The sequence below is a fragment of the Hypanus sabinus genome, chromosome 8, assembly GCF_030144855.1.
Source record: "Hypanus sabinus isolate sHypSab1 chromosome 8, sHypSab1.hap1, whole genome shotgun sequence".
Classification (NCBI taxonomy): domain Eukaryota; kingdom Metazoa; phylum Chordata; class Chondrichthyes; order Myliobatiformes; family Dasyatidae; genus Hypanus; species Hypanus sabinus.
Window position 1 is genome coordinate 128,849,640 of NC_082713.1, and position 24,001 is coordinate 128,873,640.

Genomic DNA, 24,001 nt, shown 5'->3' on the forward strand with positions numbered 1-24,001 from the left:
CCATCAGGATCATCAGACAAGATTTTCCCTGAAGGAAATCATGCTGACTTTCTCCTATCTTGTCCTGTGTCCACAAGTACTCCATAACCTAATCCTTAACAATTGACTCTTAACATCTTCCCAACCCACTGAGGTCAGGCTAACTGGTCTATAATTTCCTGGGATATATATGGGATGGTTGATATTTTTATTTGTAGTTAATGAAAACAGATTTTTATGTTCAGTCCACCATCTCAAAACCTCTGTGTAGTTATGAAGAACAAAACTAAGAAAGCTCTCTATCCAGAGTTTCATTTAACAGATCTAGATATTCTTTTGTTTCCAACAGCTCCAATAAAGGGAATACCAGCTTGAATATATTCTGATTTTAGTATGTTCTGAAGCCTTTTGTTGTTGATATTTTATAAGAATTGCTATTGTAATGTAATACAATAAGACATAGGATTAGAAATAGAATATTTGGCCCATCGATTCTGCTCCACCATTTGATCAATGCTGATCTATTGTCCTTCTCATCCCCATTCTCCTGACTTCTCTCTGTATTTTTTCTGCCCTTACTATTCAAGAACCTATCAATTTCCTCTTTAAAAATATAGATGTAGAAATAATTGAATATAATAATACCCCACAAGCGTTGATGAGATAATCAATATTTTGCAATTAGTTGAGGATCTTGATATTAGGGATAATTCCTGACCTCCCAGTGCTTCCATGGATTATTTTAGGTACATTGAGAGGGAAGACGTAAGCTGGACTCCTGACCTGCTTGTGACTGAGCATTATATCATGTAACCATATAACAATCACAGCACGGAAACAGGCCATCTCGGCCCTCCTAGTCCATGCCGAACTCTTAATCTCACTTAGTCCCACCTACCTGCACTCAGCCCATAACCCTCCACTCCTTTCCTGTCCATATACCTATCCAATTTTACCTTAAGTGACACAACTGAACTGGCCTCTACTACTTCTACAGGAAGCTCATTCCACACAGCTATCACTCTTTGAGTAAAGAAATACCCCCTCGTGTTTCCCTTAAACTTCTGCCCCCTAACTCTCAAATCATGTCCTCTAGTTTGAATCTCCCCTACTCTCAATAGAAACAGCCTATTCACGTCAACTCTATCTATCCCTCTCAAAATTTTAAATACCTCGATCAAATCACCCCTCAACCTTCTACGCTCCAATGAATAGAGACCTAACTTGTTCAACCTTTCTTTGTAACTTAAGTGCTGAAACCCAGGTAACATCCTAGTAAATCATCTCTGCACTCTCTCTAATTTATTGATATCTTTCCTATAATTCGGTGACCAGAACTGCACACAATATTCCAAATTTGGCCTAACCAATGCCTTGTACAATTTTAACATTACATCCCAACTTCTGTACTCAATGCTCTGATTTATAAAGGCCAGCATTCCAAAAGCCTTCTTCACCACCCTATCTACATGAGACTCCACCTTCAGAGAACTATGCACTGTTATTCCTAGATCTCTCTGTTCCACTGCATTCCTCAATGCCCTACCATTTACCCTGTATGTTTCTATTTGGATTATTCCTGCCAAAATGTAGAACCTCACACTTCTCAGCATTAAACTCCATCTGCCAACGTTCAGCCCATTCTTCTAACCAGCATAAATCTCCCTGCAAGCTTTGAAAACCCACCTCATTATCCACAACACTTCCTACCTTAGTATCATCGGCATACTTACTAATCCAATTTACCACCCCATCATCCAGATCATTTATGTATATTACAAACAACATTGGGCCCAAAACAGATCCCTGAGGCACCCCACTAGTCACTGGCCTCCATCCCGATAAACAATTATCCACCACTACTCTCTGGCATCTCCTATCTAGCCACTGTTGAATCCATTTTATTACTCCAGCATTAATACCTAACGACTAAACCTTCTTAACTAAGTTCCATGTGGAACTTTGTCAAAGGCCTTGCTGAAGTCCATATAGACTACATCCACTGCCTTACCCTCGTCAACATTCCTCGTAACTTCTTCAAAAAATTCAATAAGGTTTGTCAAACATGACCTTCCTCGCACAAATCCATGCTGGCTACTCCTGAACAGATCCTGTCTATCCAGATAATTATAAATACTATCTCTAAGAATACTTTCCATTAATTTACCCACCACTGATGTCAAACTTACAGGTCTATAATTGCTAGGCTTACTTCTAGAATCCCTTTTAAACAATGGAACCACATGAGCAATACACCAATCCTCCGGCACAATCCCTGTATCTAATGACATCTGAAAGATCTCCGTCAGAGCTCCTGCTATCTCTACACAAACTTCCCTCAAGGTCCTGGGGAATATCCTGTCAGGACCCGGAGATTTATCCACTTTTAAATTTCTTAAAAGTGCCAGTACTTCCACCTCTTTAATTGTCATAGGTTCCATAACTTCCTTACTTGTTTCCCACACCTTACATAATTCAATATCCTTCTCCTTAGTGAATACCAAAGAGAAGAAATCGTTCAAAATCTCTCCCATTTCCCTCGGCTCCACACATAGCTGACCACCCTGATTCTCTAAGGGACCAATTTTATCCCTCACTACTCTCTTGCTTTTAATATAACTGTAGAAACCTTTCGGATTTACTTTCACCTTATTTACCAAACCAACCTCGTATCCTCTTGAGTTCTCGTTAACGGCTAAAGAAGGAAATGACTGTTGTAAATGGCAATCTTTCCACCTTCCTAGTTCCTGTAACTTTTTGAAAGATGGGTCTCGTTTTGGTTGTAACTGTCCAGTAGCCAGAGGTGCGGTACAGGAATAACTTGAGTGCAGCTTGGTGTGAAGAAAGCTTCATTCATTATTCAGTGACACGTGGAGTTTGATGGTAGCCTGCATTTGTTGATCTCGCTTGGGTAAGCAAGATCAAGACTGGTGTTACAGTACCTGTTGTATTGTGAAAGAAGTGCCAGGGTCTTGCCTGTGGAAATACTCTTATCTATTTTTATTGATTCTAGTTACAGCACTGTTAAGAAGCCCTTTCAGCCCAGTGAGTCCGCACCACCCAATTACACCCATGTGACCAATTACCCCACTTATCTACCTGTTTGGAATGTGGGAGAAGACCAGAGCACCTGGAGGAAACACATGCAGCCGTGGAGCGAATGTACACACTCCTTGCAGACAACGGAGGAATTGAACCCAGGCTGCTGGCATTACACTAACCACCATACTACTGCGCCACCTATGCTTGTGAGAAGTTCTTTGGGCATGTTAGAGGAAGGAAGAGAAAGTTTGGTCCTGCTGGTCCACAGGGTTGAGGAGCAGGCCAGCACTTTCATACAAAGTTTACGTGTTCATTGGGGCGACTGCCACAACTTGGAGCTGTATCTGTACCCTGCCCCCAGGATGAAAGGTTGCTGAGAATCTGAGGAGTGAGGGAAGAGTAAAAAACAACTGTACTGATCATTATTTCACGGTCATGTACCGACCAGTGACAACCTCTGTGGTCATGAAGAATGCAAGGGCCTAAGAATGTCTGTGGCTCATTCTGTTAATCTGGTGCACACTCCCATCATCTAATATTCAGAAATAATCAGTCCCTGTGCAAACTGTGTTCTGTTTAGTGAATTATAGCCATTCTCTGAATAGAATTGCCTGGGTAATGAATTCGAGGCTGCATGTAATGACCCATGGCCAATTCAAAATCGCTATTGTTGTCATGAGGCTTGTGAAGCCCTAATGCTGTTTTGTCGACTGATGTATGTAGCCTGATGTGAAGGATGGCTGAGGATTCTCATGGTCTGCAGCTTGCCTGAAATTGAACCTGATGATATAGGTTATAGTAAAACATTAAACATTTTTATAATGTAGGGCAAAGCATTAAACACTCTCTGTAATGCATTTAAAGAGTTAAATCATTGCTGGACATTAATGGGAATGTTGCTGTGGTCTAAGTAATGATGTGCTTAACAGAAGTGTTAATGCCTCAACTTCTACTGTTGCTCGTAGTTTAAAAAAATCTACAATAGAATCAATGTGGTAAAACATTTCACACTCCCCTCCTCCCACCTTGCTCCATCTGTCTCTCATTTTTTCTCTCTTTGTCTGGATCCATCTTTCATTTACCTGACATTATCTCCCAAATTGAACCCCTGTCTCATCACTCCCCTTCCACACTTTATACTGGCCATCTCCCCTCTCCACCCTCATCTTGATGAAGGGTCTGAACATGAAACGTCGACAGTTTCTTTGCCACAACGCTGTTCAGCCAGTTGAGTTACTCCTGCAGATTGTACGTAGCTCCGGATTCTAGCATGTGCAATGTCTTGTGTTTTCTCTTGATAGAAAGTTTAGTTTTTTTTTAAAAAACTTACTGAAATCTGTAGTGACCCATCCATCATGGGTCAGTTAACTCTGGCTCGGCAGTATCTTTCTCGGTTCAGCTGGACAGTAGAAACTAGAAGTTGAAACCCAATAAAATGCTTGATAAGCAGATAAATTAAACCTGGTGAAAGAAAGCCTTTTGTACTGGATCTCCCACCATCCCATTGAACAGGACTTGTGTTACAGTGACACTCAGGGTCACAAGACTCACCCTTGTTGTCTCTTGGGTGGAACTTGGCAAATTGGTTTATTACTGTCACATGTACCAAGGAATAGTGAAAAGCTGTCTTCCATATCATTCATACAGACCAATTCATTACAGAAGTACAATGAATTCCGATAGGATGCTTTCTGTGTTGTATCAATTAAAATTTAGTGAGAGTCAGTGGAGACATGCTATATTTTTTCAGCCTCCTAAGGAAGTAGAGATATTTGAAATCACTGAAGTTGGTTTTCTGGGGAATTGTACCTTAAAGTGTGAGGGTTTCTGTTGTCTTTATGTACAATATGAAAACAACAAATTTGGGGAATTTGGGTATTTGTTTGTCCTGGTGTGCTGGGGACATTATAGAGGCAAATTTATAATCAGATCAAGAATGGGAAAAGTACAAACACAAAAGATTTTGCATGTACTGGAAATGCTTGAACAACATACACAAAATGCTGGAAGAACTCAGCAAGTCAGGCAACATCTCGCCGAGTCGACGTTTTGTGCTGAAGCCCTTCATCAGGACTGGAAAGGGAAGGGGCAGAAGTCAGAATAAGAAGGTTGAAGAGGGGGAAGGTGTACATGTTGGCAGGTGATAGGTGGCAAACACAAGAGATTCTGCAATTGCTGGAAATCCAGTGCAACACAAAATTGCTGGACGAAGTTCAGTAGCTCAGGCAGTATCTATGGAAATGACCAAACAGTTGAAGTTTTGGGCCAAGTCCTGTTGAGGGGTTTCAGCCCAAAACGTCAACTGTTTATTTTGTGTGTGTTGCAGATGATAGCTTGAGGGTGGGTGGGTGCGGGAGGGAGGAGAAGTGAGAAGCTGGGAGGTGATAGGTGGAAGAGGTAAAGGGCTGATGAAGGAGGAATCTGATAGAGGAAAATGAACATGGAAGAAAAGGAAGAAGGGGAGCCAGAAGGAAGTGAAGGCTGGGTGAGGAAAAGAGAAGGGGTGAGATGGTAACTAGAATGAGGAATGGGAAAAGGTGAGAAAGATGGATAGAGAAGAAATTACCAGAAGTTCGAGAAATCAGCATTCATGCTGTAAGGTTAGACCAGGGGTGGGCAAACTTTTTGACTTGTGGGCCACAAAGGGTTCTAAAATTTGACAGGGGGGCCGGACCAGGAGCAGATGGACGGAGTGTTTTGGTAATACACCTCATAAGAGAAAATAAAATATCATGGGATATGTAGAAAACATGTGCTGTAATTTCAATTGAAAATGAACAAATGCATTACAACAAAATATCTGTCTTTGAAGTCCCATGGTATTTAGCTATTTATTGAAATGACTTTTAAAACACTGAAAATTAAATGAATAAAATACAGCTTTTTTTAATAGTAACAGTTATTATTTTAAAGCACTGAAAATTCTGTTATCCTTCAAGATATTATCATCATCACTCTCCTCCTGACTGTCTTTATTTCAAAAACGGTAGGAGATGCAGGTCTACTTGTCCTGCTCCTTCTTATTCAATTGTCCCCTGTGCCAAAACTCAACAACGACCAGCACAAGGACAGAACAATGACAGCGCGCCAGTATGCGGAGCGCGTTATTTGATCTGGAGCACATTTTTTGTATTTTGAGAACGTACGTGCACCTGCGCACTACTCATGTCCATCACTTAACAGAAATGACATGTAACATGTAAGGCTTATTGAAAAAAATATTTTCAAATGCATTTTTTACATAACACAACGAAGAAACTTATTTTTAATTTCAGTGGGAACAGTGTTGTTGGTCTCCCTTTTTAGCCAGCAAATCAAAGTCTGGATTTAGTTTTGTTGTGGCGATTCTCAGGATGGATCTGAGGTGTTGGTCAGTTAACTTGGATCTGTGGCTGGCTTTGTTGATGTTCATGACGCTGAACGCCTGTTCACACAAATAGGTCGATCCGAACAAAGAGTAAAGTGCAAATGTGGAGTAATACGCTGCACCTCAACAAAGGTCAATGTGTATAGAGTGCGTCATCTATTGGGAAAACGCCAGAATTGCGGGGAAAAAACGTTAACAAGGTTTATTAATATAATTTCATCAAGTTCTGCGGGCCGGATTAAAAAGCTTAACGGGCCGCATGTGGCCCGCGGGCCGTAGTTTGCCCATGCCTGGGTTAGACACTACCCAGATGGAGTATGGGGTGCTGTTCCTCCAACCTGACTTTGGCGTTACCATGGAAGCACAGGAGGTAGTGGACAGATATGTCGGAATGGGAGTGGGGTCAAATTGAAAAGGGTAGCCACTGGGATATTCTCACATTTGCAGTGGACAGTGCATTGGTGCTCGTCAAAGCAGTTCCCCAACCTGCTTCAGGTTTCACTGATGCACCAGATATAATGGATTACCAAAACTGACTCACCTGGAAGGACTGTTCGGGGCCATGAATAGTGGCAAAGTAGGAGGTGTAGGGGCAGGTGTAGCACTTGTCTTGCTTATCTGCAGGAGGTGCCAGGATCAGTGGGGAAATATGAGTGGTCAAGAGAATTACATAGAGAGCAATCCCTTCGGAAAGTGGAGTTGGGGGGTGGGTGGAAAAAGATGTACTTGGTGGCTGGGTCCCGTTGGAGATGGCGGAAGTTATGGAGAATGATGAGCCAGATACAGAGGTATGTGGTGTGGTAGGTAAGGTCCTGGGGAATTCTAGTCCTGTTATGATGGCAGGAGGATGGGGTGAGAGCAGATGTGTAGGAAATGAAGACGATGCAGCATCAATGACTGTAGACATCAATGATGGAGGTCAGCATCAATGACAGGAGAAAGGAAATCCTGCTCTTCAAAGAATAAAGGACATCACAGATGTTCTGGAATAGAACACCTCATCCTGAAAATAGATATGACAACGACACACCTTGCCCCACTTCCTCCAGCTCTCTCATCTCCTTCTTCTGGCTTCTGCCCACTTACTTTCCAGTCCTGGTGAAGGGTCTCAGCCAGAAATGTTGACTCTTTAATCCTTCCCATGGATGCTATCCAAATTGCTGAGTTACTCCAACATCATGTGTGTGTTGCACAAGAATGGGAAAAATTTGTCTTTCCTCCCTGATACTCTTGGCAGCATCTTCCTTCACACACCCTCACCCCTACCCCCAAATCCTGTAGGAGGCTAGAGAAAGATGAAATCTTTCAGGTGACTGAACTGGGTCCGGCAATTCAGAACATCATTCTAAATGAACCACTGTAAATGCTGTCATGGATTTCAACACCATCCTCCGGATTTCCACTCCCCAGTGATGTAATGTGCAAGATTACACTGGAAATACTGAGTTCTGGGGAAGTATGTCTTATTTTTTCAAAGTCTGTACTATATTGTACACAATGCATTCTTGATCAAGTATGTCTTGCAGTGATATCATTTATTTAAATGTGCTACAATGCAGAAATTATTTTAAAAAGAGAATTTTTAAAATTTTCAGAGCACGTGCAAAGAGAAGCAAAGACCACCCACAACAATCACTAATCTCATTAAGAATGTGCATATGGGTGCATAATGTATATCTGTTTAAAATGCCATCTAAATCTAATCACATTTAAATTCCTGCACATTCCCCAAGAATTAATTTGCAGTATTCATAACAGCAGTCACTCTGATCGTTATCATGGGGGGCTAACTTTGGGCAAAAATATAGATTGTTTTGATGTTCTATGCCAAGCAAAGGACAAATAGAATTTGCATTCCAGTTGACTTGACGGACGCACGCATTTGAGTGCATCTGACAGCTCGGTGAGTGAGCAGAGATGACTGGATGCTGTCTGCCACAGGCAAAGTTTCTGGCTCTCAGCAGACAGCAGCAGTTGATGGAGGTCCCCCCGCTCAGGCTGGAGTGCCCCCTGGTGAGTTTGCATCTCACGGCATTGGAGGAAGCATGCTGGAGCGCCACAGATGTTCATAAGGCATTCGAGGGCGTCCACTTTCAGTGGGTGTGAGGCAGTATAATGCACTTCCACTTCCACAGAGGAAAGAAAAGCCTTTGTGCAACAAACCTATATTCTCCAGGGATTGTCACCTTCTGAGCTCCTGAGAATGAGGCTGTCTGGGGTTTAGCCATCTGTCTCTTAGCTCCTCCTGGGGGGGTCACTCACAGCAGGATGGTCAAAGGGGAGGTTCCAGGCAAGACCTCAACAGTGGAGCTGGCAGGAGATGACGACACATCATAATGGCAGATCAGGCGGAGAAAATCAGCAGTGAAAGATCCTGAGTCATCCTGTATTCTACGCCGGGACCCCTGACTCCGATCTGTCAAGGACCATGTGGTGGTGAACTGTATATCAGCTTCCCCACATTAAACAAAGATAATAAACACAGACAACGCGAGTGAATCTGCATATGCTGGAAATAAATAAAAACACAAAAATGCTGGCAGAACTCAGCAGGCCAGAGAGCATCTATGGGAGGAGGTAGTGACAACGTTTTGGGCCGAAACCCTTCAACAGGAGGGTTCCCTTTGGGAGTGTGTTCTAACGAAGCACCTTGAATCTGAAAGTTTAACTTTGTTTTTCTTCTTATGGATGAGACCTGATCTACTGAGTTTTTCCAGCATTTTCTGTTTCTGTTCTAGGCTTCCAGCATCTGAAACCTTTTTAACCTACAGGTAAATTAACATTCATTTTGCAGAGTTGAATTTGAATCTCTATTTATTTTCTTTATTATAGGTTTGCCACTTTTGATGGTATCCATAAACTTTTTTTTTGCAAAACTAAAGTTCAAAGATCAAAGTAATTTATTGAAGTTTGTGTACTATATACAACATTGGGATGTGTTTCCTTAACAAAGAAACCAGATAGGACCATTAAATAAAGAACACCATCACACACACAATGTGCAGGGTAAAAAACAAATTGTGCAAACAATAAAAGTAAGCAAGTAACACCCAAAACTGAAGTTCACAAAAAGTGAGTCCACAGTCACGAAGCCATTCATCACTGTAGCTGGCCCAGGAGCCTGTTAGTTGCAGCCCGCAGCCTCAGTTCAGCCCAGAGACGAGTAAACCTCACACAGTAGTGAGCTGAAGTGGCTCATCCCTCGCTTCTGGCCCTGACACCTTGACCTTTTCAATCTGGACCGGCAGTTAAATCGTTCAAACCTCTGATTGTTCCTCACTCGCAGACCCAAGCCCTGCCATTATGATACGCTCGTGGGTCCTGGCCAAAACCTGCCTATGGAAACCTGTGAGTCTTAACTAAAGAACGTGGAGCAGGGTTGCACAGCGGCACAGCTGGTAAAACCACTGCCTCACAATGCCTGACCTGAGGTGCGTGGAGCTTTGAGGAGTGTGTACATTGCCGCTCTGAATTTATGGGTTTAACTTAACGTAGATTCCGGACTACAGAGCGCACCTGATTAAGAGCCGCACGCTCTAATTTTAGAAAGAAAATCAATTTTGTACTTGTACAGGCCGCACCGGATTTTAAGCCGCAGGTGTCCCACGTTGTAATATGAGATATTTACACAGAAAGATATTACACGTGAGGATTTTTTAACTTTTAATTAAATCCGTATGGTAACATAAACAAATACATATTGCAAATGCTTTTTTTCGAACAGTGCCTGTAACACAGCTACTTTTAAATGTACATACGTATCGGTAACACACAAATTACATTGCGTATACTTTTTTACTGAACAGTGCACGAACAACATTCCTATATCTCCTAACGACTGGTAAAAAAAATATATATACTGCAGCCTACCAGGAAAAGTTATTGATCACCTTCTTCATCTTCCTCCTGCGCACTAAAACCATCAAAGTCCTCTTCTTCAGTGTCCGATCTCGTCACTCACTTCAGTCTCTTCGTTGTCACTCTCACTTGAGCGCACACGGTCCTCTTCATCACGCAGCAGTCCAGCCTTTCGAAACCCGTTGGTGATGGTGGATGTTGTGACACGGCTCCACGCATTTAGGATCCACTGGCAGACTTGAGTTAAAGATGCTCTTCGCATGCGTCCTGTTTTGGTAAAGGATTTCTCGCCGCTCGTCATCCAAGCCTCCCACTCAACGCGCAGCGCCACTTTAAATGCCCAGTTCACGCTGATGTCCAGTGGCTGCAAATACTTCGTGGTGCCCCCAGGAATCACAGCTGGAATGGAGTTTATACTCTTGATGGCAGCTTTCACTGAACTTTCATTGTCAGCCGCTTAAAAATCACCATCGGTGGAAGCTTTAGTCCGGATGCTGTGCAGCTCAGAACACAAGTAAAATGCGTTCTCTCATGGCCACTTGTTTTCAGTGTGATGGACGAGTCACCTTTTTTATTAACAGTCCGAGTGAGAGGCAGGTCAAACGTCGCAGGTCAAACGTCAAAGGTACTTCATCCATATTTATGATATCATCTGGCCCGATGGAATTCTCCGCTATCTTTGTTTGAGTGAATGTGCGGAAGTTAGCAAGCTTTTCCTCGTGGTCGGGAGGGAGCTGCTGACACAGAGTCGTGCGTACCCTGACGGACAGGCCTTTTCGTCTCATAAATCTAAAACACCACGATGGCCCACCTCTGAAATCCTCGATTTTCATTTTGGTGGCGATTGCTTTAGCCTTCAGTCTGATCTGCACGGTGGAAACACCGCGGCCGCCTGCTCTCTGTGTGTTAACCCAGTCTTCAAGAAAGTTTTCAAGTTCGGGCCATCTGCTATGATTACCTCTGAAAGCTTTTGTCGTCTTTTTGCATTGACTCAGTTCTTCACGCTGGCGTCTCCACCGTCTCACCATCGATTCATTTATGCCAAGATTATGTGCAGCAGCTCGATTTCCTTCTTCAACCGCCAGATTGATCGCCTTTAACTTAAAAGCTGCATCATATGCTTTTCTTCGAGTGTTTTCCATGTTGATGAGGGTGAGTACAAATGACTGATTTACAATAATTTAATTGTGAAAGTGCGCTTGATTTATCGTACAATTTCATTGGACCTCTGTGAACTACTCATCAATTTTATTGGTCTACTGTTACGAGGCAAAATGTTTTTGGTGGCATGAAAAAAAAACATGCATTAGCCGCACCGTAGTATAGGCCGCAGTGTTCAAAGCGTGGGAAAAAAGTAGCGGCTTATAGTCCGGAATTTACGGTAAGCTGCTCCAGTTTGCTCCCACTTTCCAAAGATCCCAAAGATGTACAGGTTAATTTGCTGCTGTAAATGGTCTCTCATGTTGGTGAGTGGTAGAAGTGAGGGTGGGGGGGCAGGGGAGTTACTGAAAATATGGGGAGGGAGAGTACTATAGGATTAGTGTAAGTGGGTGTTTGATGGTTGACACAGACTCAGTGGGAAGAAGAGCCTGTTTCCCTGCTGGGTGACTCAGAGAACGTGAGGATAAATACCTATGTTGCTTCCTCCACATTGATTCCCTTTGTTTCCCTTTGTACCCACTCCAATCACAAAAGGAAATAAAAGGAAGGAAGGTGCTATCTACGTTCAAGATGTAAATGGATAATATTCAAAAGATTTGCCATTTGAAAAACACTCATGTAATTGGTGGATATGAAGAGCTGGCAAGGACATGGAAGTGAGGCCTGTGTAGAGCAGTTGTTATCAGAGTGAATGGTGCGACAGGCTTGGGGGAATGTCCTACTCCTGTTTCTAGTTTTCTTGCGTCTTGGTGTTTTTATATTTCATCCTTCACAACGTGTACATCACAGTGCTGTACAACCAAGCACACCCCTGTTACTGACTTAATTAAGGAAATGCAGAAGCCAATTTGAACACAGCAAACTCCCAGAGATAATGAAGAATTAACTGACTAGGTACATTGGTCTTTTGTTGAGTGTTAATTGCAGGTTAGATTTTTGTTTGGAAATGATGAATAATTCCTCCACTCTTAACAACCAGTGTTTAACATCCACATGACAGGACAGAGAAATGTTTGAAAATAGAGCTCTTTGGGACTTAAAGGCCACTGTCTTCTGAAAAGGATGTAGGAGCAAGGCTTACTGGACAGTTCTAATTACTGATTGAAGAAAGTTCGGTTCCTTTTAATTTAAGTACAATTGTCAGGTTTTGTCATACGGTTTCTTTGTGCTCTCAAACTTAATAATCTTCAAATAATTCTGATTTTCTTTGTATCAGTCAGGGAGAAGTCAAGCTCAGCTTAGTCCCTAACTCAGGTCACCACCCATCTTGATTTCCCCTCTTTATCTCAACTTGTCAGGTTATAAGATTACACCAATGATACTGTACATCAGTTTTAATTACATTAAACGCTGCAAGATAAAATTTATGGTTTAACTAGATTAAAGTGTGCGGCCTCAATAATATACATAGGTGTATTATGTATCTATACATAGATGGGGTGGCACTGCAGCATAGTGGTTAGTGCAATGTTTTATTGTACCAGTGACCAGAGTTCAATTCCCATCGCTGCCTGTAGGAACTTGCATGTTCACCCCGTGACCTCTTGGGTTTCCTCCCACAGTCCAAACACATACCAGTTGATAGGTTAGTTGGTCATTGTAAATTGTCCCATGATTGGTTAGGGATGCATCAAGGGTTGCTGGGAAGTCTCCCCTACTCTTTCCTCCAATCACCTTAAAATTTTGCCTCCTTGTATAAGTCATTTCCACCCTGGGAAAAAGTCTCTGGCTATCTACTCTATCTACAGCTCCTATCATCTTGTACATCTCCATCAAGTCACTCTCATCCTCCTTCGCTCCAAAGAGAAAAGCCTTGGCTTGCTTAGCCTACCTTCATAAGTCATGCCCTCTACGTTAATATATACATTATATATATGTATATACAATATATACATTATATATATGTATATACAATATATACATTATAATATACATTAATTATTTAGTTGAAGGGATTAAAAGTAACATTAGCAAATTTGCAGATGACACAAAGCTGGGTGGCAGTGTGAAATATGAGCAAGATGTTAGGAGATTGCAGGGTGACTTGGACAGGTTGGGTGACTGAGCAGATGCATGACAGATGCAGTTTAATGTGAATAAATGTGAGGTTATCCACTTTGGTGGCAAGAACAGGAAGGCAGATTATTATCTGAATGGTGTCAAGTTGGGAAAAGGGGAAGTACAACGAGATCTAGGTGTCCTTGTTCATCAGTCACTGAAAATAAGCATGCAGGTATAGCAGGCAGTAAAGAAAGCTAATGGCATATTGGCCTTCATAACAAGGGGAGTTGAGTATAGGCGCAAAGAGGTCCTTCTGCAGTTGTACAGGGCCCTGGTGAGACCACACCTGGAGTATTGTGTTCAGTTTTGGTCTCTAAATTTGAGGAAGAACATTCTTGCTATTGAGGGAGTACAGCGTAGGTTCACGAGGTTAATTCCCGGGATGGTGGGACTGTCATATGTTGAAAGATTGGAGCGATTGGGCTTGTATACACTGGAATTTAGAAGGATAAGAGGGGATCTGATTGAAACATATAAGATTATTAAGGGATTGGACACGCTAGAGGCAAGAAACATGTTCCCGATGTTGGGGGAGTCCAGAACCAGAGGCCACAGTTTAAGAATAAGGGGTAGGCCATTTTGAACAGAGTTGATGAAAAACTTTTTCACCCAGAGAGTTGTGGATCTATGGAATGGTCTGCCACAGAAGGCAGTGGAGGCCAATTCTCTGGATGCTTCCAAGAAAGAGTTAGATAGAGCTCTTAAAGATAACCGGAGTCAAGGGATATGAGGAGAAGGCAGGAATGGGTTACTGATGGTGGACGATCAGCAATGATCACATTGAATGACGGTGCTGGCTCGAAGGACCAATTGGCCTACTCTTGTACCTATTGTCTCTAGTCCAGCCAGCACCTATAACTATTCACAGTAACACTGCAATGAAGAGGCTGATGTAAATGCACTGTGTGTGCTATTAAGTCTCGTGCTGCAGGAAAAGTTAGGTTAAATCTACAATCTGTTATGAAATAAGCAATGAGTTATGGAGTGTTATTATTGACCTGAAGATGTGGACCTGGGCTAGTGAAGAGAAAAGATCAGCTGAATCCTTGTTCCTGAATTCTCCCCAGTGCATTCTGCTTACAGCCGTGTTGGCACTGCTTTCAGCTGAGTGTAACAGTCGTCCATGGCTTAATGCCTCCAGCACTAAAGGGCTGGAGTTGCTGCTTAATTGTTAGGGTGGTGATGTCCTGTAACACCATTTATCAAAATTGTCAGTTTCTTTTAAATCAAAGAATGACTGAAATTACAGGCTAAAAGTTTAAAGAGAAGAGATTTGCATTTAAAGGGTGGCCATGGTCATGTACCTTTAAGTTACTGTAATGTAGTGTAAAACAGCAACCAGTTTGCTAACAGAATGGCCACACAGGAGCCAATGTCATTACATCGCTAGAAGAGGAATTAATGTAAGCCACACACACAAAATGCTGGTGGAACGCAGCAGGCCAGGCAGCATCTATAGGAAAAAACACAATCGACATTTTTGGCCGAGACCCTTCATCAGGACTGACTGAAAGAAGAGATAGTAAGAGATTTGAAAGTGGGAGGGGGAGATCCGAAATGATAGGAGAAGATAGGAGGGGGAGTGATGAATGAAGCTAAGAGCTGGAAACTTGATTCGCAAAAGGGATACAGAGCTGGAGAAGGGAGAGGATCATGGGAAGGGAGGCCTAGGGAGAAAGAAAGGGGGAGGGGCTCCAGAAGGAGATGGAGAGCAGGCAAGGAGTGAGGATAGAGAGAGAATGGGGGGGTGGGAGAACACTAAATAAATATATAAATAAGGGATGGGGTAAGAAGGGGAGGAAGGACATTAACAGAAGTAAGCCAGAATATCAGGAGAACTTCCCCGCTGTCTGCAAAACAGTTCATATCATGCCCCAAGGAAACTCCTCTGACAATGATTCATTCCTTGTAATTCATGTGTTAGAAGATGTTGTATGGAGATAGGTGGTGAGATGAGTGTTCGAACATGGATTCAGATTTAAAATCTGTTTTAGGGAGACTGTCAAGTGTTTTAGCAGACAAATGACTTGGTGAAAGGAGTGGGTAGTGGTCAGACAGACTGAACTCAGTTAATGAATGGGGAATGGATGGTGTCAGGAAGATGATTGGCAGACTAGGTGTCAAAAGATGATCAGTGGAGAAAGGAGGTGGGAAGGTAATTGGTGGAGAAGGCCTCTGAGCAGATGATTAATGGGAGCAAGAGGTCTGGGCAGATGGTTGGCAGGCTCAAAGGGCGAGGCAGGTGATTGGCGGGGAGGAAGGGTCTGGGCAGAAGGGTTTGGGAAGCTGATTGGTGCGGGTGAGAGCAATGGGGCTTGGAAGGTGGTTGGCAGGATGAGGGACTGGCCAAGTGATTGGTGGGGAGAGAAACTCCAGGGACTTTGGCAGTTGTGCATGGGATGCAGTAGTCAGTAATTTTTGAAAGTTTGCAGAAGAGGCCTACCTGAAGGGAGATGGATGTGCTGGGTTCTACACCAATAACCAAGTCGAGAAGAGCCTGTTACTACCAAGTTCCATGAAAGCAAACAAATTTTGCCAAAGTAATCTTAAATCTATAGAGATGTAAGAGCACAGAAACAGGCCCTTTGGCCCATCAAGTCTGTGCTGAGAACCTCAACCATCCAATTACACTCATCCTAGATTAATCACCTTCTGAAGCACCTGCTAGAGCTCTCAGGTCTTCTTCTGCCAGTCTCTTAAATTTAAACAGTCTCCCTCAAAAGATGATTGGTTGGTCAGCTGTTTTGAACTACACTCCTAAACTGTGGAATTCAATACCTAAAGCTATAAGGTTTGCAGACTCAACTGCCATTTTAAAACACCAGCTCGAAACCCATTTATATAACCTTGCTTTTAACTAACATCTTTTTGTCTTTTATTTTAATGGTTATTTTTTTCATCTTCGTTCTTTATCTTATTGTAAAGCACTTTAAGCTACATCGTTTCTACAAAGAGTGCTCTATTAAAGGTATTATTTTAGTTATTTATTTTTGCTTTGCTCAAGTTGGTAAAAACACTGAGGTGTGGGCATAGCCAGGCCTAATTCTCAATTGCTAGGAACTTTTGGACTATTCTAGTGGTGTTTAAAATTGTGGCTTTCTGGAGATGTTTGTAAACATTGATGAGTAGGCCTAATTGTTTAATGCTATTGTGTAGTGACTTCAGGATGATACCGGTTGTAGATGTTACTATTGGGACAATGTACCTTGTTCATGTTCCATAGTCTTTCAATTTCCTTTTTTAATTCACCATATTTCTGGTGTTTTTCACTTACTGATTTCTCTATGTTATGTATATTTGGAATGACTATATCCATTAAGCAAGTTGTTCTTGCTTGCTTATCCTGTAATATTTTATCTGGACAGTTATAGATGATGCTATCTATAATAATGGATTGGTCGTAACATAATTTGTAGGACTTGTGGGACTCTGTCTCCAAAACTGGATCATGCTTGTATTTATAGTAAGGTATGGTGTCTTTTATGAGTTCATTCACCAAAATCTTGCTTTAAAATATAATGTTTACCACTTGATTGTACCTCTGTAAGATTAAGTTAAACTGCTGCTGGATCTTGTAATGTGTTGGATTGTACTGGATTTTCTTGGCACTTTCTGCATCTATCATCTTGAATTTGCTGATCTTTTATTATGTATCTCTTTATATTTTCTAATGTCAAGGAACCCCTCTGTTTCTGGGAAGAGGTCTCCAACTCTGAGCCAGATGTTCAACACTTCCTTGTCTGCTCAGATCATGGGTTTAGCTTCCATGAAGGGTCATGCTCTTCCATTGGTTAGCTTTTTCTTCTGTACTGATAGTTTCTTCATTTTTCTGGGTTGTGCTTTCTTTTAAATTTAGTGGTGCGTATTTCTTAACAGAATTGTGTATGCTTGTGTGGAGTGCTGAATCCTACTTTCGTTGATGAAAATATATCCTTCGAAGTTTTATCTGACTTGCGTAAATTCTTTTGTCTGTTATTCCTCTTCCTCCTTCTGCCATAGGTAGTGTTAATATAAGTACATTCGAGTGCACATAGTGTTTTCTAAAATTCGTCATTTCAGTCTTAGTTTTCTTTGTAAGTTTTCCAGATCAGTTTCAGAACAAGATATTATGCCAAAGGAATACATTAATATGGGTATTCGGAAGTGTTTAGTGCCTTTGTTATATTTTCACCATTGATCTCTGTTTGGCAGGTTTTCTTAAGCCTTGAAATAAGTTCTGTCGAAAGTTTTCCCTTTATCACACTACGATCTATTTTCTTTGCTTGTTGATATCCCAGATACTTATGTTTCATATCCATCCATAGTTTGTATAGTATCCTACTTCTCTGTATTGTATTCTACTAGCTCTATTGCAACTTTTTTTATTTTTAATGTTCTGCATTTATCTAGTCCAAAGTTCCTGTTTATATCTTTTGAAAATAGTTCTACTATTTGAATTAATTGCTTAAGCTTTACTGAATAAGGAGCATATAATTTCAAATTGTCCATGTTTGGTTGTCTCTAATTTGATAACCTATTTTCATCTGATTCAATAAATTAGAAAGTGGGTTTAGGAGCTAGACAAAATCATAGTAGGCTTAGAGGGTTGCTCTGGAAAATGCCTCGGTTTATTTTGATAACGGTGGTTGTTTTTTGGTTATAAATAAATAGGGTGATTACAGTGCGCCAATGCTTCATCAGATTTTGGAGGAATTTCACAACTATTGGGTGTAGTGTATTTATATTAAGAACTTCTATTAACCATGAGTGTGGGACAGAATCAAATGCATTTGGTAGTCAAAATAACAACATAAAAGTTTATGCTTTTCCACCAGGTTTGATTTAGAATTACTGAACCTGTTATCAGTTGTTCTTTACATTCTTTGACACCCTTAATGCAACCTTTCTGCTCTTCTATAAGTATATTGTGGTTATTTAAATGATTGGTTGCAAGCTACCTGATGTTACAATTTTATATATAGTTCATAAAGAAGTAATGGGACAATTATTATTATTATTCTGCTGAATACATATACTTAAACAACTTGAAATAGCACGCTCATTCATCAGTCAAGCTAATGCAATAAACTCTCATGAATTTCCCCCTGATCAATCACCAACTGGGGGCTATTTGCAGCGGTCATTTAGTTTATCAACCCACATGTCTTTGGGAAGAAACCACAGCATCTCGAAGAAACTGGCGCAGTCGCAGGGGGCATGTGCAAACTCTGTATAGACAGCACCGAAGGTCGGGGTTGAACCTGTGACTCGAGAGCTGCTCCACTGAGAGTGCGCTGAGTGGTGTACACCCGTTGTTCAGTGTGCGTGTCTGATATCCAATGCTGCATGAACATGGAATTAAAACTAACAGCTTTGGCCCACAGGCTTCTCACCTGACCTAAAACAGCTTTCCTTACTCTATAGCTTTTCCAGTGAGTTGGACATTGCTGGGGTTATATGGTAATATCAGTACATTCTTTTGATGATTTTTAAAGTGTATCATTTTCTCTGCTCCCTTCAGCTCTGCATGCCCAAAGGACTGTCCTTCAAAACCCAGGCCGAAGACAGGGAGCCACAGTTCCACTCCTTCCTCATCACACGCGAAGACGGCTCACGTACCTATGGCTTTGTGCTCACCTTTTACGAGGAGGTCACCTGCAAGCAGATCTGCAGCGCCATGCAGACCCTGTACCAGATGCACAATGTGGAGCAGTACAACAACGTGTACGCATCGTCCTCCTGCAGCATGGACTCCCTGGCGAGCAGCATCGACGAGGGGGATAGCACCTCGCTGGCCAAAATGCAGCGCTACAACTCCTATGACATCAGCCGCGACACCCTGTACGTCTCAAAATGCATTTGTCTGATCACCCCCTTGCCGTTCGTGCAGGCCTGCCGCAAGTTTCTGCTGCAGTTGCACAAGGCGGTGACCTCCCAGCAAACTCCGCCGCTGCCCCTGGAGAGCTACATTCACAACATCCTCTATGAGGTGCCCCTGCCTCCACCTGGCCGCTCATTAAAATTCTCAGGGGTCTACGGGCCAATCATTTGCCAGCGACCCGGGCCAACAGAGCTACCCCTGTTTGACTTTCCGCTGCGAGAAGCCTTTGAACTTCTGGGCTTGGAAAATTTGGTGCAGCTCTTCACTTGCGTGCTTCTGGAGATGCAGATCCTTCTGTATTCACAAGGTAAGGAACAAAGTCCGTCGGAGTTTACAAATGGAAAATCAGTCAAAGATTTGGCCAACAGGCAGCAAATGCAGATTAGTCTGTTCATTTGGGGAGGAGTACCAGTTGAAGAGCCAGAGCCAGAGCCAGAGACCACAAGTGGAGTCTTGTGTACAGTTCTGGTCATCCATCTGTGGGAAGGAAAGATGCCGTTAAGTTGGAAAGGGTACAGAAAGATTTAGAAGGAGGAAGTTACTGGGGCTGAATGCTTCAGTTATGTGGATAGGCTGGGACTTTATTTCTGAAGTATAGGGGGCTAAGGGTGAGGTTTATGAAATCACTAGGGTTGGATGGCCACAATTGTTTTCCAAAGGTAGAGGAGTCTAAAACCAACTAGTTTTAAGGTGAGGAGGCCGATTTAAAAGAGACCTTTACACACAGAGAATGATGCATATCAGGAACTTGGTACCAGAAGAAGCGGTAGAGGTGGGTACAGTTACATCTTAATGGTGTTTGAACAGATACATGGGTAGAAAGAGGTTAGAAGTATATGGGCCAAACATGGGCAAATGGGACTGACTTCGATAGTCTAGGCTAAAGGTCTTAATTCCTCTGCTATAAAACTGAATGATTCTAGATAATTGAATGGATAGGAAGAACCACAACCAGGCGATTAGAGAACCAGCAGCTACAGAACTGTGCAAAAGTCTTAGGGCATCATAGCTCTTATGGGCTTTGGCACAGTGCTGTATTTGTCAATGTGGAGCAGAAAGCGAGTTTGTAAATCTAGCGAGAACAAAGAATGTTGCGAATGGTGAGGGTGGAGCACCACGGGAGGGTTTTGGGACAGGTGGGGTGGCACAGGTACAGGCACACCCAGCCCTGAGACTCCGGGCAAGGTCATTTGATCCCAAACAGTTGGTTTACTGATCATTACAGAATGTCGCTTGGGTGCTTCTCTCTCTCTTCCCTTTTTGCCTACCACGACCCCTCTCTCCCTGCCCCTTTCTTCAGTGCACAACAGAGACCCACATCAGAATCAGGTTTATCATCAGTCATACATGCCATGGTTTTACTTTGCTGCAGCAGGACAGTGCAATATATAAAATTACTCCAGTGAAGTGCAGAAGTCTTAGGCACCCTGGCTAAGACTGTTGCACGATACTGCAAGTGTGAAGTTGGGAGGAGGAGATTGTGCCCGATCAGGAAAGGGATAGGAGATGAAAGTAAGCAGGCAGTGTTCTGTTGATATCTGGCTTGCAAGTCAAATTCATTAGCTTTCTGCAGCTTCTACAAATTGCTGCATGCTATACCGATGATTAGTTGACCCTGGTTGAAGGTTGGTTATTCAACTGAAAATACAGTGAGCTTTGTTGTACTTGGTTAATGTATGGTACTGTTTAATCTTAAGTTCCATAAAACCTGGGGAAACGCTATATTTTCCTGTTCCCCATCCAGTTGAAATAGTGGAAGAATTGAATCCACCCAACTGCCACTCGTCGCTTCCACAGTTACCTCCCGATTTTGCTGTCATATTCAGATTTGTTATAACTGTAAGGGAAGACTAGGCACATCAAATAAAAAAACAGATCAATAAAATGAAAAGTATATAATGGAGAAACAAAAGCCTATAGCTGCAGTAGAAAACAATATAAGCCAACACTCATACAAATCTGCAAACAAATAAAGCCAGAATAAAATGATTGATCGCTGCTTTTTGCCTTGGACGCAGTTTTGAAGGGGATTATGATCTCACTTTTCAGAACGAAACGCAAACTGATCAGATTGGTAACAGCGATCACTTGAGCAGCATAATTCATTGGATGTTATTGATTGGAATTTGTTGAATTATTCACAAGATTTATCATTCTGTGCTAGTGTCACACAGATCAGCATGTCCATAATGCATAGAAAGTGGAAGATTGAAGGTGCATGGAGTACAGAAGGTTTGTGCTTCTCTAAGTAGACCCCCTGTTCACTTGGAGGACCCCAGTCACGTGCAGTGCTCTCTGATGGTGTGTAAGACACACTTAACTGATTAAGTTATTTATAGATACCTTTTGGTCCTTCAATCCCCCGATTTAACTCCAGCCTAATCATGGGACAATTTACAATGATCAATTAACCTGCCAACCATTACATCTTTGGACTGTGGGAGGAAACTGGAGCACCCAGAGGAAACCCATGCGGTCACAGGGAGAACAGACAAACTCCTTTTACAAGCGGCAGTGGGAATTGAACCTGGTCCCTGCACTATAAAGTGTTGTCCTACACGGCAGGCCTTTCACAGTGCTGGTGAGACAGCCATGGTATCTACCTACGACAGGGAATCACATTGATAAGGTGTACTTAACCTGATGAAAAACATAGTCACTGAGAATTTCAGAAACTGCAGTGCCCTAAGGTACCACACTTGATAATTAGGAAATAGTGTTGAATTGATTGTGGGAAATCAATCAACATATTCCAGAGCTGATGACACAAATTTTAATTAGACAATTCACCTGTCACCTGTGGACTTCAGTTTGGGTAAGATGAAGGAACACATACCAATCCTCATGGAGGGATCAGAAGTGGAGAGAGTGAGCAGTTTCAAGTTCCTGGGTGTCAAGATCTCTGAGGACCTAACATGGTCCCAACATATTGATGCAGCTATAAAGAATGCAAGACATGAGTTTGAAGAGATTTGGTATGTCAACAGAAACACTCAGAAACTTCTTAAGATGTATTTTGGAGAGCATTCTGACAGGCTGCATCACTGTCTGGTATGGAGGGGGGTGGGGGGAGGCTACTGCACAGGACCGAAAGAAGCTGCAGAGGGTTGTAAATTTAGTCAGCTCCATCTTGGGTACTAGCCTACAAAGTACCCAGGACATCTTTAGGAAGTGGTGTCTCTGAAAGGCTGCGTCCATTATTAGGGACCCCCATCACTCAGGCCATGCCCTTTTCTCATTGATACCATCAGGTAGGAGATACAGAAGCCTGAAGGCACACACTCAGCGATTCAGGAACAGCTTCTTCCCCTCTGTCATCTGAACCCATGAACACTACCTCACTTCTTTTACAGATATTATTTCTGCTTTTGCACAGTTTTTAATCTATTCAATATGCAAATACTGTAACTGAGTTATTTATTTATTTATTTGCATATATATATATATATATATATATCTCTCTCTCTCTCTCTCTCTCTCTCTCTCTCTCTCTCTCTCTCTCTCTCTCTCTCTCTCTCTCTCTCTCTCTTCCCCCCCCCCCATATTATATATTGCATTGAACTGCTGCTGCTGCTAAGTTAACAAATTTCATGACACATGCCAGTGATAATAAACCTGATTATGACTTTGATTCTGAAAGGTACTCCCCACTGGATTCCTTTGGCAGTAGAATCCCCCGATTTAACTCCAGCCTAATCATGGGACAATTTACAATGATCAATTAACCTGCCAACCATTACATCTTTGGACTGTGGGAGGAAACTGGAGCACCCAGAGGAAACCCATGCGGTCACAGGGAGAACAGACAAACTCCTTTTACAAGCGGCAGTGGGAATTGAACCTGGTCCCTGCACTATAAAGTGTTGTCCTACACGGCAGGCCTTTCACAGTGCTGGTGAGACAGCCATGGTATCTACCTACGACAGGGAATCACATTGATAAGGTGTACTTAACCTGATGAAAAACATAGTCACTGAGAATTTCAGAAACTGCAGTGCCCTAAGGTACCACACTTGATAATTAGGAAATAGTGTTGAATTGATTGTGGGAAATCAATCAACATATTCCAGAGCTGATGACACAAATTTTAATTAGACAATTCACCTGTCACCTGTGGACTTCAGTTTGGGTAAGATGAAGGAACACATACCAATCCTCATGGAGGGATCAGAAGTGGAGAGAGTGAGCAGTTTCAAGTTCCTGGGTGTCAAGATCTCTGAGGACCTAACATGGTCCCAACATATTGATGCAGCTATAAAGAATGCAAGACATGAGTTTGAAGAGATTTGGTATGTCAACAGAAACACTCAGAAACTTCTTAAGATGTATTTTGGAGAGCATTCTGACAGGCTGCATCACTGTCTGGTATGGAGGGGGGTGGGGGGAGGCTACTGCACAGGACCGAAAGAAGCTGCAGAGGGTTGTAAATTTAGTCAGCTCCATCTTGGGTACTAGCCTACAAAGTACCCAGGACATCTTTAGGAAGTGGTGTCTCTGAAAGGCTGCGTCCATTATTAGGGACCCCCATCACTCAGGCCATGCCCTTTTCTCATTGATACCATCAGGTAGGAGATACAGAAGCCTGAAGGCACACACTCAGCGATTCAGGAACAGCTTCTTCCCCTCTGTCATCTGAACCCATGAACACTACCTCACTTCTTTTACAGATATTA

At 42.4% G+C, this 24,001-nt stretch overlaps 1 protein-coding gene across 5 annotated transcripts in view; it reads left to right on the plus strand.

Moving 5' to 3' along the window:
- LOC132398415 (DENN domain-containing protein 5B-like) overlaps window positions 1-24,001 on the plus strand; it is a 288,937-nt gene that overhangs the window by 146,706 nt on the left and 118,230 nt on the right. For all 5 annotated transcript variants that reach the window (XM_059977803.1, XM_059977805.1, XM_059977804.1 and 2 more), the window contains one exon: window positions 18,969-19,635. In XM_059977803.1, the coding sequence (XP_059833786.1) occupies window positions 18,969-19,635 (667 nt within the window). The remainder of the gene's footprint in view (window positions 1-18,968; window positions 19,636-24,001) is intronic.